This window comes from Acipenser ruthenus, chromosome 5, assembly GCF_902713425.1.
Source record: "Acipenser ruthenus chromosome 5, fAciRut3.2 maternal haplotype, whole genome shotgun sequence".
Classification (NCBI taxonomy): Eukaryota; Metazoa; Chordata; class Actinopteri; order Acipenseriformes; family Acipenseridae; genus Acipenser; species Acipenser ruthenus.
The window spans coordinates 29142483-29159383 of record NC_081193.1 but is presented as its reverse complement, the minus strand read 5'-3'; the positions used below and the strand labels follow the sequence as shown (position 1 = coordinate 29159383).

Sequence of the window (16901 nt, the reverse complement as noted above, 5' to 3'; positions counted from 1 at the left end):
TTGAAACGTTCCCCTACTTGTCTTAGTTTCTTGCATTTAATGAGTACATCATTCCAGAAGCTTTTACTCTACCTTGTCTCTGCCTTGCTGAGCAGTGCATCCCACCTATGATCAAGACTGCCAAGTTCTTTCAGCATCTTTTCCTTATCTGCCGGCTCTGCAGCCCCAGACAGTTTTTCTCCCTCTCGTTTTATTATATCCACTGTTGGTTTACGATCGTCCAATAGCCTTTGCAGAAGCTTATTACAAAGAAAAAAAAAGCAGATAATTAATCAAACTGTGCTGGATTGGCAATGGGATATTAAGGTGGTTTTCCTACGGGATTTCTGTTCAAATACAGTCAAAGTAACTAATGAAAGTGATATCCGCTTCATGGCTGTTTTGGGGACCTCTCTCAAATCAGTTCAAATGTTCTCAAATAAAATAAAAACTAACAATATAAGGTGTCACTGTGTCTCTGTGTTTGATACAAAACATGTTTGTTGTTATGCTGTAGTATTGTAGATTAACAATTTGGGTATGTGGAAATGTGTATATACAATAATTAATCTACACATTTCCACAGTTTTATTATATATATATATATATATATATATATATATATATATATATATATAAAAAATATGCAAGTATACCAGTGATTTGCCATCATTATATTTCAAATAAAAGCTCAGGAGTTGTTTTTTAAACATACTTTTTGTTCCTGAATCTGAGCCTTAACTACTTTGAACTCGGCGGAAGGTGGCTTTTGATTGGCAACAAGATCTTCAGTATCATTCAGCCAGCTGAGCAGGGATTCAAGGGCGTCTTGAAATCTCCCACAATGCAGCAGTGCTTCATGCAACTGGGTGTCCCTTTCTGCAACCTGTGGACAGATTTATACAAAAGCCCGTAAAAATACAATATTTTTTAAGTTGGAACTGAAATACTGATGTCCAATTTAATACACACACCTATTATTCACTGGATCCTAAAGTTTACGATTGTGAACGACCTGATACTGCACATACTATTCCCATGGCTCAAAATACAGTAATAAAAAAAACACTGCATTGCTAAAAAAAAAAAAAAAAGCTTTTATTTTTTTTTTCTTACTAAATACATCATAAGTTTTCTCTGTTTTCAGTCCTAGTACCTATTCTAATGAAAATGATACAGTACATTTTTTTATTTATCTTTCACAGCGGGTAAACATTCTTTTGACATTAAAAAGGTGTGTATTTTTAGAATAATGCATGCAAATTTAAACAAAGCCTTTGTTCCGGAAATCATTTTTTGTTTTATTCATGATGCAAATTAAGCTTCAGCTTTTTTGCACCATGATGCCAGTGCTTGATCCGCAGAGAGAAAGAGTGAAACAAATGAAAAAATGAAAAACCTTTTTGTTGAGTGTATTCCATCTTGTGGTAACATCCTCAAGATCACCTTCGAGAGCCTGGGTGTTGGCATTTTTAGCAGCACTCTGTATAAGGCCCTGTCCCAGCCAGTTAACATCTTGTAGCTTAGCTTGCAAAGGCTCAATCTCTTCTTTTTGGAATACCTGGGGTTAATCGAAGCAAATAAATAGCTCATATAACCTGACTCAAATACAGAAAATAAATATATATTTTATATTTCAGCTACTTAGAGAAGATGTTTTAGAGTATCTATAAGACTCGTTATTTTTGTTTTTTACTTCAAACATATAGGCCACTTCAAAGTCTGTGCCAATATTTACTTTAACATATCCCCAATCCATTACAGTTACTATATTTGTAATATCTGAAATGCAAAATGCTGTAGAGTTTACAGAAATGTATCATGACAAATACAAAAGAGCTTCAGAAAGACAAAAAGGAAACAGCCTTCTCTCGTTACTGTTAATCTGCTATTTGAAGTCCAGTAATTGGCAATGTTTTAATGGAGATCTTTACTAACTGTCACAAAGAAGACAAACTTATAAAGTTATCTTGTTCTAAGAACTCTTTGAAGTTATATTGGTTTGTGTAATTCTCAAGGTTACTGCAGCCATCTCATCAAGCAGCTTCTTGAAGGATCCCATGATGTCAGCTTCAACAACATTACTGGGGAGTTGGTTCCAGACTCCTACAATTCTGTGTAAAAAGTGCCTCCTATTTTCTGTTCTGAATGTCCCTTTATCTATGTTCTTTTTTCAATGTAAATCTATATTTGGCTTTGCATGATAAAAAAAAGCATGTTTTATATGAGAGGTGACTCGAATTATTAGTTGACGAATGAAGGCTGAATTTGATGAGGAGACATTGGCACAGTTAAAAGCAACAAAAAAGTGACGACCTACATTTGTCTGTCTTTAAGATGACAAATGATGTGTTCAATAAATGTGTTTTTTTTATATATATATCGTCTTCATGCCTATATGCGTGCTACAAATTTAAAATGACTGTTATGGATAATGTTGAAATGTAATTTAAAATAACAAGTTCATTTAGACATTGTTTTTGCTAAGAAAAGACAGCCCACCCAAAAACCTCATTAGCATATAATTGTGTAAAAAATGAAATAGGAAATAAAGACGGGATTGCTTTCTATGGTTATATTTTCTGTCTTTAGTATGAACAGCCATGTTTTTTCTCATAATTGTTGTCTAACTCTCAGGGTCAAAATTCAAGCAAACTAATGTAATCTTGAATAAAAGATAAACATTCAAGCCATTACCTAATTACGAAAAAAACTTTCAACTCCCACTTTATTATCACTGGCTGTTTACCAAATACTTCAAAACTGCTGAGGCCAAGATGTTAGGTACAGCATTTTAAACTTATGATAAACCCAAATATTCACTAATTGCTGGCGACATCTACAAGCTATTTAAAAGCTGTTAATGTCCTTTCACCTAATAATCTCAGAAACCACTTTATTCCATGATGTAATATGTATCTTTATGACTAAGCTGATGAAGAATGGTTACTAAGATTTAAAAAAATCATGAAAAGGCACTGTATTGATAGAGGACTAGAAGAAAAAAGCTGACTGAAGAATGTGTTCTGCAAAGGCTTTTAAAAAGACAAGATAGCTAGCAGAAAACACACCTTTTACACACAGCTGCAAAGGAACATACAATGTGTGCCAACAAGTACAACAAACCACTCAACCAATCTGATATGGAAGGACTCAGATTACCAAAGATACCAAATCAAAAGTACTTATCATTGAAACTATTTACTCTGTTGACCCTTGAGCAAACACCCCTGGCCTGGTGTTCCTTGGCCAGCATCTATACACTGTTTATTGGGTACCTTATAAGTGAAGGGACTGCTTTTGTCTGTTTCAGGACATGTGGCTTTTGTTTCTACCCTGCTGCCACTCCCCTCATCCATCACTGGACCATTCAGCGGATAGACCCCATTATGCGTGAAGTGTTCATCTTCTATACAGAAGGGCAGGCCTTTAACATCAGCTGTTGTAGCACTGTTCTCTAATTTACAGTGTACTCCATTGTCAAAAGCCTGGTTTTCCTCAGAGTCTAGTTGCATTTCCACTACAGTGGGCCAGTAACTTTCTATTTCTGGAGACAGAGGTTCTTGTAAAAGTTCTGCTGTTGGTAGTTCATTGTAATTAGGGTAAAATTGTTTTTTTATGTCATAGTGGTTTATGCCATTTTGCAATTTGGCTGGTATCCTACAAAAAGATTCCAGACCATCATGATGATCACCCTCTAGGTCTATGCCAAAAGGATCTTTTGCATATGTATGGAACTCCTCTGATATTTCAGTTTCTGTCATCTCACTGTAATATAAACCTGTTGGGACCAACTCTGGGGTGAAAAGGTGGTCCTTGTTGACCGACATGGCAGTAAAAACGGTTTTGTGTTCCTCTGAGACATGGATGCCTTCCGTGGATGAGAGACTTCTCCCCCCAGTGTCTCCCCTCTCTCGAGTGTTGTGTCTTAGCTCTCTTTCCACTGTTGGACTACACAAACCTGAATCTTCTTCTGAGGTAAGGGAATTTGAAGTCCTTTTGTGTTTGCCCCGTCTTGATAAATCCGTCACAGCTGTGCCATCCACAAACGAACCCTCGCTCCTGTTGGCAAACTCAGCAAAGTTGGCAGGAACGAACATTCTCCATGACCGCCTGTTTTCTTTCTTTTCCGTGTGTGACTTTGTTTTGGGTAATACTGTCCCTGATGCCCTGATTATATCGTTGTTTAGCTTTAGTGCATCAAAAATCATTTTCTCGTCCAGCTTGTTGGTTTCACGGCTTCTCAGCTCAAAAACGCTGGAAGATGCCAAAACAGCATTGCTGCATAAAGTGCTACTATCCAAAGTCCTGTGACTGTATGGGAGGGTGCGATCTGTAAAGTGCCGAGAGGTAAGACTGCCCTTTGAACCCGAGTCAATCTGTTCGTTCAGTCTCACAGTGTCGTATATTGATCTTTGGGGCACGTAGCAGTCTTCAATATTAAAATCCTCTTCCTCCCCTTTACCTACACAGGTTGGGTTTCGACGTAAACAATCTGGTCTACTTAATGGTTTTCCCATCTTGCAGTGGATTGACTACTTCACAAGTCAGTACAAAAAGAAGGCAACAAAAGTTAACATAAAGTCCGAAAAAACGTGACCCACGGTGTAAAAAATATATATCACTCTATGAGGTGGAGGCGGTTATATTCAGTGCAACCATTACATTTAGCCATTAATTAAAGTTTCTAAGCTACTTAAAGTGCACAAATGGTGAATGGCTCACATTTGATACATATTACATATTTACCAAAATTGACCAGTAACTACATGAAATGAATCTATTCCAATTCAGTGTTTCTTTGAACACGGATCAATATCTAGAATTTAAAAACAAAATGATAGCAAAACATGTATATCCTGATAAGTAAAGACTACCTTCTACAAATCAAAACATGGTAATCCTCAATTGATTTGAGCACAGTAGGTTTATGCACTTACTCTCAAAATCAGTGGGTAAAATGTCCTTCTAATAATAAAAAGCTTGTGTTTCCTTTTTTGGCAGAATTTGACAATGTCATTGCTCTAAATCCCAGGTAACTGAATTCCTTTTTTTCAGTTTGCCTTTTATGTTGTTGCAGCTCCACACTTTCAAAGAAACAGTCGTGTTCACCAGCTCCAAGCCACTGAAACCATTTCCTTAAGCTTGCAACTTCTGAGAGTTAACTCTCTGTTTCTAGTCCAAACAAAAAATCCTTTTCATGGTCAAATTCTCAGATATCTGCCTACTTCTTCCATGTTAGAATGACTCAAAATATCTATTTATAAGATGCAAACTGCTTTCCGTTCCTTAAAACAGAGTTTGAAAACTCTAATAAAAAGGACAAACGCTATGCAGTTCACAATGCAAGGACAGCCCACAAAAGAAACACTAGCTTCTAAAACAAAGGTGAATCCACATCCAGCCACTGCTGCTGATAAAAAGCTCTGCTGCTCTCTCTTGTTTTCCCTGAGTTGACATACACTCTCCGACAGTGCGCTTAAAGGAACGCCCCTTTTCATTATTCAGACAACATCTGCCACAACTCCATTTGTACTAGGGGTGCGCCATCACATGTTGATTGGCAGATGTTTGACCCCTTTAACTCTCTCATTCTGTCTCCTGGCCCACATGAATTAATTTCTTACATCTCTTCACTCCCCACCAAGCATCTTGTTACAGAGGAGGACTGAGCTGATGCAGTAGGAGGAATGCAAGCAGCTTAAAACACTGGTGACATGCAAGGCATGCAAAACAGTTTCTTTTTTCTTTTTTTTTTTTTGCAGACCAGTTGCTTAGGAGTTTACGGATATTCTGTTAATTAAATGGGAATGTTAAAAGCAGCCACATGTTGTTCTCTCAGGTAATCTAACACCAAAAGCATTGCCAAGTCAATTAAATGCCTTACAGAGCTACAAGCAAATCAGTAGTATTTATATATTTTTTCTACAGAACAGCAGCAAGATAACCAAATTAACCTTGTAGCTGCTTTAGCTGTTCTTAATCGTAGTTAGTTTTTAGTCATAATCCATACAGTATATAATAGTTTAGTCACCCTTCCTTAGCGAGTAAAACACTACATCCATTTAGTACTTCCTTTTAATCCTTCTCAGCACGTTAGTTTAAAAAAAAACAAATCAAAACCTGTTTTCATTCAGCTTCCCCTTTGCTCCTTACAAATTGCTACAACAGAAAATAAACCCTCATTCAGAATCATCAGCTGTTTTCTGCTTTGTAACTTTGGAACATCATCAAATTGCTGTTATCAAAGAGCTGGTATATGTTAAAATATGCATTCTCAAAATATAATTGTACAGCATGCTTGTAAAGCACCACCCAGTATGCTATAATGTAGTCAAATTCATAGGGAATGTTCCATGTAGGTCCTTTATGTAAGTCTTATGAAAATATGTAAAATGATCCTGGTGAAATTTAACTCCATCGTGACAAAATAATGCACACTAGACACTGCCTGCATTTTAGGACAGAAATCTCAGGTTTCTGCAAATGAGGAAAGGGTAGTGGTGGACATGAGTAAGCCTTTCCTTTGTGGTCGATACAATAGCACATTTATCAACCTATACGGTATAATGCAACCATGAATCAGGTATCAGCAATCTACTGTAGACTGAAGTAATGTCTAAACTAAAGCATGAAATACCACCCACGGTCCCTGCCCTGAATCTTACCACTGATCTCCATAGGTTATATTCCAAGATGGATGAATTACCAGTTTAGATCACTTTAAAACATGTTTATACCCACAATGTAAACAGCTGAATGCATCAAGATCACAAATTTGTTAAAACTGTAAATGAAACGGCTCAGTTTCAAGTAGGTACATGTTGGTTTTACTAGAGGGGAAAAAAACAGACTGCTTATACCAAAGTACAACCACACCATACCAGCATTAACTACAGTATATTCCAGCAGTTGAAGGGTTAACATACCTGTATCTCTAAAATTAACAATTAAACAAGTTTCCACTATAGAAAAAAAAACAGCATTGTCATGATCTTCAAAGCCAGACAGCCTATTATACAGTAGTCTTTGAACACACTATCTGTGGGAACCAGGACCAGCATAATAGAGTAAATCAATACATTGCTGATTTCCCATCAAGGCTAAGTTATTATTAAAGACCCTCAGGCACAGACATCACAATGACAGTGAATAGGACCAATGCTGAGTAGGCTGTTCAGCTGCAGTTGACACTGTTCAGTGTTAATACGATGATCAACCATAAATCAACAGAACCTGAAAGCAGAGTCTCTGATTTCAATTTTAAAATAGGCACTTATTTATGGGACCTTTGTCTGACAAAACTAGATGGTTAAAACAAAACAAAACAAAAAAAAAAAAATCAGGTTTTGGGATTGTTACTTTACCATTGTAATTTACATAAATAATAAAACTAAAAGAATATTGCAAAATCCCTCGCAGTACTGCACATATTCTAAGATAAATGCAATGGAAATTGTCTTCTGAAGTCAACAAATGTGTTTTTTTTTTTTTAAATAGATGTTGTAAAAGGTTAAATCAGGCTTTATGTATTTTAGGTTCTGACCAATAGGTTATTTATATGGAATGAAGTGTTAACTGAATCCCAATAAAAATGGCCTCAAATGTAGTAAATCTTTCATTTTGCATCAAGCAATTTTGTTAAAAAGAACGAAGCATTTGTGCAAGCATGATTATTCAGTGCAATGCATGACGTCGTACTAAATTAAAATCAATGTCTGCCCCAATCACTGGCGGTTGGTAAAATATCAATGTGTTCGTTTGCTACCAAAGTTTGAAAATGTACAGACGAACAAACAACAAAAAGTTTTTCAAAGTGGGTATACAACTGTGAATTAACCATTCATCTATTGAGCTGGAAACTTATATTTGCACTTTGCACAGCTATTGAAATGATATTAAAATAAGAAATTTCCAAAAAGCCAACGGTTTGATAAGTTTGTTGGATTACTAACACACATTAGTATATTAATGATGATCACAGTTAATGAAAAGAAAAAAAAACATGTTACATTTGTGTTGTTCGGCATGTTGACCTGGTAAATAAAGTACAGAAGACATGCTTTACTAGTTGAACAGTGAATAGAGATAACTCATTCTAATGTAGCCAGGACTCCTTAACAGGCAATACCACGGTGAGCCCCAGCTGTCTTCCTACATGTCACATTAACAACAGCCTAGGGTGTGGGGTTCTTTTGTTGTTCCCAGATGTCCAGAGACTAAATTAAGTTAAGTGGACCCTATTGCACTGCACCACACATACTACACATTAAAAAAACACAAAAAACTGTTAACTACCCAAAATAAATTAAACATGAATGTTTTCTTTTTCAGGGGAATGGAGAAGTAATGCCTTTTTTTAAATAAATATTTTATTCTTTGGTGCAGGAGCAGTTATTTTTTTGTGTTCTAGTTTATTAGGTACTGCATTAGTTAAAAAGGTTTACAGTACTTAAAAATGAAATCCTGGTGATTTTTCTTTTTAAAAGATCCATTATCTTAATTGAAAACATACTCCCATGATGCATTTAAGTGCTAAATATAATCTTCTTTTTTATGTGATCATACTGAGTTCAAACTTTAAAGTAAAAATTCCTAACATTTTTTTTTTTTTTTTTTTTACAATTTTAATGGTCCTTTACTGGCTGATATGTTCATTGACATGTTTTAGATATGACATGTTTTTTTTTTTTTTTCTTTTTCTTTGTGCTATGTCAAACACCAGATGCAGTTTTACCTATTTTAACAAATTGTAGGTAATAGGCTACAATCACACCTTCATTTCACATGCAGTAAGTCAGTTATCTGTTTAACATTATCTTAAAAGTGGAGAATAAACTAGCAGCTAGTTTCACAGACCCTGCTTAGCACTAACCATCTAATGTTACCTTAGGTAAGGTAATCTACAATTAGTGCCAATCAGGGTCTGTGAAACCAGCCATATAATTTTTGCAATTAGTTATCTGCTTGTTATATCTGTTGTAATTACTTGTAGAGTACTTTTTCTTATGTTTTATTAGCATGGTCAACATAACCACCACCGGTCCTGTAATCGCTGCACTGAAGTTGCTTATTAGCTTTTTCAGAATATGCTGATTTTTTTATACACCACACAATATTTTTTTAAAGGTTATGCTTCTACATCCTGGTACAATATCACTTTCTGTGGTGTCACCTTACAGTCTCACTCAGGTATTATTATTATTATTATTATTATTATTATTATTATTATTATTATTATGAATTCGTAATTTAGCAGAGGCTTTTATCCAAAGCGACTTACAGAGACTAAGGGGATGAACTATGTATCACAACTGCTGCTGCAGAGTCGCTAGGACCTCAATTTTACGTCTCATCCAAAGGACGGAGCACAAAGAGGTTAAGTGACGTGCTCAGGGTCACACATAGTGAGTCAGTGGCTGGGATTGAACCAGCAGCCTTCTGGTACCAAGCCCCTTTCTTTAACCACTGGGCCTATTTATAATACATCCGTTCTAAACAGTATAAATAATGATACTTTATGAGTCTACACCAGTGAGTGAATTACCTTTTACACAGTGAAAAAAAAGAACTGCTATTAATTTAGTTATTTTAAATGAAAATAAATGTTTTAGAAAACAGACATATTCCTACCTTGAAAACATCTAGCTGTTGATTAATAATCTCAGTCTCCATTCCAACTGGCCCTTGAGATTCCTCATGCTCTTTGGCTACCTGAAGTTTTTCAGAGAGTTCCTCAATCTTTTTGTATAATTCATCAACACGGATGAGAGTGGTTTCAACTAGTTCTTCTCTCCCTTTAGCTCTGTCCATCAATTTACTACACTGCTTGTTTAAAGCTTCCAGGTCCCTTTTCAAGCCCAGCAGATCTGGAGACCCCTCTGTCTCTAGCATCTTCTTGCAGTTTTTGTTGGCATTCACTGTGTTGACCATCAGCTCCTGAAGTTTGTTCACAAAACTCTTCATGTCATCCTTCTGTGACTGCAAAGTGTCCAAGTCACGGGCCACTGGTTGCATGCTGTCTAGCTCGTCATCAAAATCTGCAAACTGGGAGAACATTTCCCTGATGTTGTTTTGGAACTGTCCGATTCCCTGGAGCTTGGTTTCCAGAAATGAGCACTTCTCTTCCACCTGCTGGTTTACAGAATTGTACTCCTGGTTAAGAGAGTCTGTCTGTAATAGAAGGTCAGATACACCTGCTGCATCTGGGGCATCAACCACCAGTCCCTGTGCAAGGTTTTTCAGATAATCTACCTGGGTCTTTAGGGTCTCAAGTGTTTTCTGCTGTGCCTTCATGTTGGTTAGATGTTTGTTGCTGTAAGCCTGAGCTCCCAGGGACTCATGGGCCTCAAGTTGCTGTTTGGCACCATACAGCTGCTCTTTAGCTTCTTTATGGGACTCATTAAACTCCTTGAGGCGCTGTGCGATCTCTTCCAAGGAATCCTTCTTGTTCTGAAGTTGCTCCGTCATGTTGTCAACCTTCTGGTTGAAGGAAGCCTTCTCATCTCTGATTAAATCTTCGTCAGCTTGCGAGACTTCAAACAAGCTGTCGGCAGCAGTATTTAACAACTCCACCATTCCACGATGTTTGTCTAGGTCCTTCTGTAATGTTTTGACCTCGGAGATGGAGCGCTCAACTTCTGCCGGGTCAATGCAAATCTTTACTTTGGCTACCTTATTTTCACATTCTTCAATCCATGGTCTCAGTTTTTCGACATGTTGTTTGTACTTCTGAGCTCTTTGAAGGCATCCTTGCAACTTGTCCTGCCGCTCTGAGGACTGTTTTTTTAGTTCATCCCAATTGGCTTTAAGCAAGGCAAGTTGGCTCTGTAAAGCCGACTTCTCAGCCCCTTGTGTCTTTTGTAACAGAGTCTCTCCATCCTTTATTATTATTTCATACGCTGCATTTTGCTCGTTCAAAGACTTCTGGAATTCAGCATGTTCCTTGATAGTCTGTTGCAGAGTTTCAAGTTCAGCAGATATTAGGGGTGACATTGAGTGCTCCTGCCTTTTTCCATCCAACCAACCATGGAAATCTTTGGACATCTGATGGAACTGCTGAGAGCTGGCGAACGCAGAATTAAGCTGCTGTATCCGGTTTCCTAAATAAACAAATCATATAAAACACTGTTTTAGGATTTGACACTAGCACATATTGCTGAAATTATAAAATAAGTACCTTCATTTCCTGTATCTGATTCACCTACCGAATTATCTAATTTCAAAAGGGATAATTTTAGAAATAACATTTCAATGAATAGCATAGATATGTAATTTGTAATGTGTAATATATTTATATTTAAAGAGCCAGATGCCCCACTGTAGGGTAATCATCGATTCAGGTTACTACTTTAATAAGGAAGCTTCTATTCTACTTATGATGTGTTAAGCATCTTGTAACACAAATGTCATTCTGTACCTGGGAATAATAACTATTTCATTAAAATCATTTTTTCCAAACTAGGTTTCTTCATATTGTTTTTTATATAGCAATCATATATATCCTTGTTTATTTCAAAACAAATGTTTATTTTTAATCATGGTAAAAAATAAATAAATAAATAAAAACATCAACAATCTGTAATACATTTAAACTGTATATTTACAACAATGAACACACAAGAATTTAAATTTATTTGGCCTGCACAAGACACTGATGTGTAAAAACCTGTCAGGGAATGAGGAAAATGATTATCCAAACCTTGTGACTGCCAAATAAGAGAAACAAACTAACCTGTTCTTTCTTCAAGGTCTTTAAATGGCTTTTTGACACTTTCCAGCTGTCTGCTAAGATCTGTTTTCAGGTATTCTTCACAAACTAAAGCGGACAGCTCTTTGCACAGAACTTCAGCCTCCTCAACGTTCTTCTTTTCTTCCCCAAGCTTGGTGCAGATTTCGTTTGCCGTTTCCAGCTGTTGTTTAACAGCATCAGGCTGGGTGCTCAGAGAAGACTGGCTGTTTAGTTTACTGTTCAAGACATCCACATTTTCTGAAATCTTTTTTAGCAGGTTCTGGAATTCGTTTGTTTTGACGATAGCCTGGTCGATTTGCTCTGACCTGTCGCTCAGTCGTCCTGTCAGGTTTTCCCATTTCTCTGCAACAGCAGCCAGTTGATCCTTCAAGACCTTGCACGATGGAGGAAGATCTCCTGGTCTCTCCAAGATGCCCTGTGCCGATTCCTTCAGTTGATGGTATTGTGACTTGCGTGTGTCAAATTCATTTTGCAGAATCTTAAAAGGAAATACAGGAGACACTATTAAAAAAAAAAAAAATGGTGATATATTCAATACAGCAGACTCCCTCCTCTTCAATTTCTATTCAATTTAGAATGTCCAATTATGTTCCCTCACTGCAGTGATTCCCCACAACTGCTCAGGAGAACTGAATGTTAGTAAACGTCCGTCAATCCCACTGTAAAGCCAATAGCCTCTTTACACCCCAGGAACTCAAAAGCGAATGTCGGGGAGCTACTGTACCAGCCTCTGGAAGACAAAGACTGGCCTGCAGGGTTCTGCTTGAGCTCACAGGCACCTGTAGTGTGACACAAACTTGAGACAACGACTAGCTCTCTATTAAGACTATTTTATTCATTAGCTGGTTGTTCCACTGTCAATATAAACAACTTTCAAAAATGTGATTCGTTCTTCCTGTTATAATACACATTGGACTGTTATCTCAGACAATGGATTTGTTGGAGATAAGGCCTATCTGAAGCAGTATGAACCTTACCTGAACTTGTTGCTTTTGTGCATTTAGCATATTTGGATCTATTGAGAGAGGGCCCAGCACACTCATCATTAGCTCCTTCTCTGCAAGCCATTGTTTTAATTGAGCCTCAGCTGTCTGGAACTGGGTAAGATTCTTGGATGACTCCTCCAGCTTCTGCTTTCTCTCATCCACTGAGCTGTTTATGTCTTTCCATGTGGAATCTATATGGATATATAATAAGGGATCACATCAGTCACCAGAACACACTACAGGAATTGTGATCAGTGGAACTTTGCTTCTATAGACTGTTCATAAATAAAACTTATAATAAATGGAATAAAAGCTATGAAGTTTCAGAAGAGGAAGCTTTTAAGATGGTTGTACCTCATCTCAGTTACTATCATTTTTCTGTAGTTTTGGAAATTTTACAATTTGTTGGAACAAATGTCATACTGGAGCAGCAGCTTAGTAAATTTCCAATGCATACTTTGAGTAAAAATATTTTTAAGATCAAGAAAACAAAGCAAACAAAAAAAACACGGACAATTCTTAATCAAGATGATTTTTTGTATCCTTCAGTGTTTATTTTTTTAATTTGCTTAAAAAAATAAAAAATCAGGACAGCTGCAGCTCAAAACCAAGGCCTACTCGAACAGATTTACATTTAATGATTGATGGAGAACATTTACATTCTTACCTATGTAGAGTGACATGTAAAAAAGTCAGGGTTTAGCTAGACTGGTAAACATCTGAAAAAGCCCAGAAATCTATACCTCAAAGAGGTAATCTTACAAATTACTGACATTACTGGATTCAGCACTGATATTTCTGTATCACACTGTATGGGTTCTATGAGCTGGTAATCCCTTAAAACCTTCTGTAACAATCCTCTATTATAAAAGAATCTGATTAATAGAGGTGAGTTTCCAAAAGATCTGGGAAGACACAACACAATACCTATCTGATTCAACATCTGCTTCCATTTTGCAGCTTCGGGAGAGTCTGGGTGCTTCTCAAGCAGGTCTAACAGCTTTTCTTTCAACTGCTTGAGTTTGCCCTGTTTTTGTTTCAACTCTGCTTCAAACGTCTGCAATAATGAACAGGAGACTTTAATCAAGAAAAGCCTAATTACTTTTGAATACTCATTGAAGACTTTTCTCTGTGAACAGAAATAAAGTCAGAGCAGCAAAAAAAAAAACAACAGCAGAGGAGTTCAGTTATTTTAAGATTACAACAGGACTAAGAGTGTGGTAATATTATTTCACACTGACACGTTAATAACCAATTCTTGGTACTTTACAGTTCACCACAGATACTGTTACTGAAAGAAGAAAAACAGCCCAGCAAATACTACTTGCTACTTTAAATAAGTGAAAGTGGTGTGTAATTATGGAAGAAAATTGGGTTTCACAAAAATGTTTTAACTTAAATCCACATGTATTAATATTTGTATACACTGCAGGCCATGATTTGTATCATTTAAGAAAATAAATATAACACTACCAAACAAATGCTAGGTCTTAATTAAAGGACACTTATTTTAAGAAACATTAGCAAGTGATTAAAGGCTTTTTACTATAAAACATGTTCTTTTTGTTTTTGTCTGGAAAACGTTAGCTTTTTAAGTTAAAAGGACCTTTGAGCTGGTGGGTCCCATGTTTAATTAGCTTTCTGTATACTGGTTATTAAACATTCCCTTGTTTTCTATTCCTATTCCTTGGACTGACAAATTATGAACGTGGTGAGTCAGAACAAAATTGTGTAAGAGGCTCAGTATCGTCAATTTTAAAGTATTGACTTGACATCAACAATATGCAATAATACACTCTTGTGACATACAGTAATTCGTCAAGTATCCACCTGTTGCAAATCCGCCCTAACCGTTTATCCACCATGATCAAGCTCTTCAGCAACGTTAGTTTATTATTGAACAGAGAAGATTAGTTCAGAGATTGTCTACCAAAGTTTTTGTACATTGTGTTGTATGTACTCTGTGCGCTACCATTGCTGGTAGTGTCATGTGAGCTGTTCAGTGTGCTGATATGTAAATAAATACAGTTCGCACGCGGGGCGTATCAACTTCAACCTCCGATCTCCTGCCTGTCACTCAGCAGTGAATGCACGCATCCACACAGCAGATGGCTACCTTGTCACAAGCATCTCAAAATAATAATTGTGTGAATATAGTGATTGTTACAGCTGTATAGAATGATATTTAAAACATGATTAATTTATCAGACTTTTTACATCTCCGCCCTTACTCTGGTCCCACCACATTCGGATACGCGACGGATTACTGTACCTCTGTGGTTCTAAAACAAAATGCAACTGCTTGCATACCTTTTGTTGTTCCATCTGTGTTTTCATGGATTCAGCCTCAGTGGGTACAGCATCCCAAGACGACGTGGTTTTATTTATATCATCAAACCACTGCATGAGTGAGTTTGCTTCATCCTGCACTTCTCGCAGCTTGACAAGCATACCATCTAGTTCACCAACGTTCTCCTTTAGATGAACCCCCAGAATTTCATAGCCATGGTTGACATATGACATATTTTGTTGGACAACTGTCAGCTCTGCCAACAATTAAAAACACAGGTATTTCAGTAACATAAATAAATGTCATCTGCCAATGTTATAAAAATCACATCCACATCATGTAGAATATCAACTCCACTATATCAGTGTCCACAGGGATATTCATAGCATGCATAACAAAAATGTAACAGTCTTAAACATTTATTTTAACAGTATTATTATTAAACTATCAGCATCTGAACATTTCTAATAATGCTGCAAAATGACAAATCCAGTAAAACAAAGCACCCCTTGGCTGGCTCCAGTCATACCTATCTTCACGCACCTCTGCTGTTGCTTTCAACAGCCTCACTCCCCCCCCCACCCCCCCTCCCCTCCCCTCTGACTGTCGGTGTCCCCCAGGGCTCTGTCCTTGGACCTTTGCTATTCTCCCTGTACACCTCACCCCTTGAAGCTCTTATTCTTTCATTTAACTTCCCCCATCATTTCTTTGCTGACGACACCCAGATTTTCTTTTCGTTCCCCTCCTTTACCCCCGACCTTGCCACCTGTATATCAGCTTGCTTGGTTGCTATCCAATCTTGGATGGCACACCGATACCTCCTCATCAACCCATCAAAAACCGAAATTCTTTTCTTCTCCTCTCCCTCTTTTCCCCCACCCTGCCCCACCATCTCATTCTCTCCCTTGTCCTTCATTCCATCCCTCTCTGCTCGTAACCTCAGCGTCATCTTTGACTCTACCCTCTCCCTTTCTGACCATATCTCGGCCATAACACGCACCTGCCGTTTCCACTTATTCAACATCCGCAAAATATGCCCCTATGTAGTTTTCGCTCCTCCCTCAAAACTCATCTCTTCTCCCTAGCTCATCCTACTAATACTCCTGGCCCCTGATCTCCTGTTATGACCCTGCTTGCCTAGTCTCTGGCTCTCTGCTTTCATATTAGCAACTAATTTGCATCTCCCCACCCATTTTTCTTGATTGTATTATTTTGTTTAAATTTGTAAAGCGCCTTGGTTAAAGGCGCTATAAAAATGTAAATTAAAAAAAAAAAAACTTCTCTTTAGTCAATGTTCTGTTTTTTTCCTCTGTCATCACAGTATTGTAGAAAGAGACATTTAGCATTTGTTTTTGTTACCTTTGTTGGTTAGATAGGCATGAGTTTCAGCATCATTTTCCACTGCTGTGCCTAAAATAAGGAGAATTGTTTAGCATACTTACACACACGCACGCACACACAAAAACATGAATATGAGATATTGGGCCTTTTTTCAAAGCATTAACTTATGAGTTAATTAAAGAAAAAGAACAAATGTTCTAGTCCGTTGATAGCTTTAACAATAGCCTAAAACAGTTTCGTATACATTGAACTTTATTATATAAAAAAAAGGAAAAAAGAAAAAGTACATTATTTAAAAACCAATGCGTTAAAGTTGTGAATATGGTTCAGTAGAGTGCATATTCTTCTGTTTGCTAGTCACATGCTATTTTCCAGGACTGATCATCAGTTTACTGTATTGTATCAGAGCCAAAGTAAATTTCATATTTTCTATCTAAAATATCACATCAAATTGTATTAATAAACAAGTCCCCTTTCTAGTATGCTTAATTGTAACTATACTGCACTGTACACAGTACCACTAGAATGCAACCTATATACAAGGTTATATAAT

The 16901-nt window shown here is 37.0% G+C and overlaps 1 protein-coding gene across 30 annotated transcripts in view; it reads right to left on the bottom strand.

Annotated features, from left to right (window-relative positions):
- LOC117402333 (dystonin-like) overlaps window positions 1–16901 on the bottom strand; it is a 205066-nt gene that overhangs the window by 40218 nt on the left and 147947 nt on the right. For all 30 annotated transcript variants that reach the window (XM_059023930.1, XM_059023934.1, XM_059023932.1 and 27 more), the window contains 9 exons: window positions 16367–16417; window positions 15028–15263; window positions 13645–13774; window positions 12709–12908; window positions 11714–12209; window positions 9613–11081; window positions 1379–1540; window positions 695–865; window positions 73–239 (listed from right to left, as the gene is read on the bottom strand). In XM_059023930.1, the coding sequence (XP_058879913.1) occupies window positions 73–239; window positions 695–865; window positions 1379–1540; window positions 9613–11081; window positions 11714–12209; window positions 12709–12908; window positions 13645–13774; window positions 15028–15263; window positions 16367–16417 (3082 nt within the window). The remainder of the gene's footprint in view (window positions 1–72; window positions 240–694; window positions 866–1378; window positions 1541–9612; window positions 11082–11713; window positions 12210–12708; window positions 12909–13644; window positions 13775–15027; window positions 15264–16366; window positions 16418–16901) is intronic.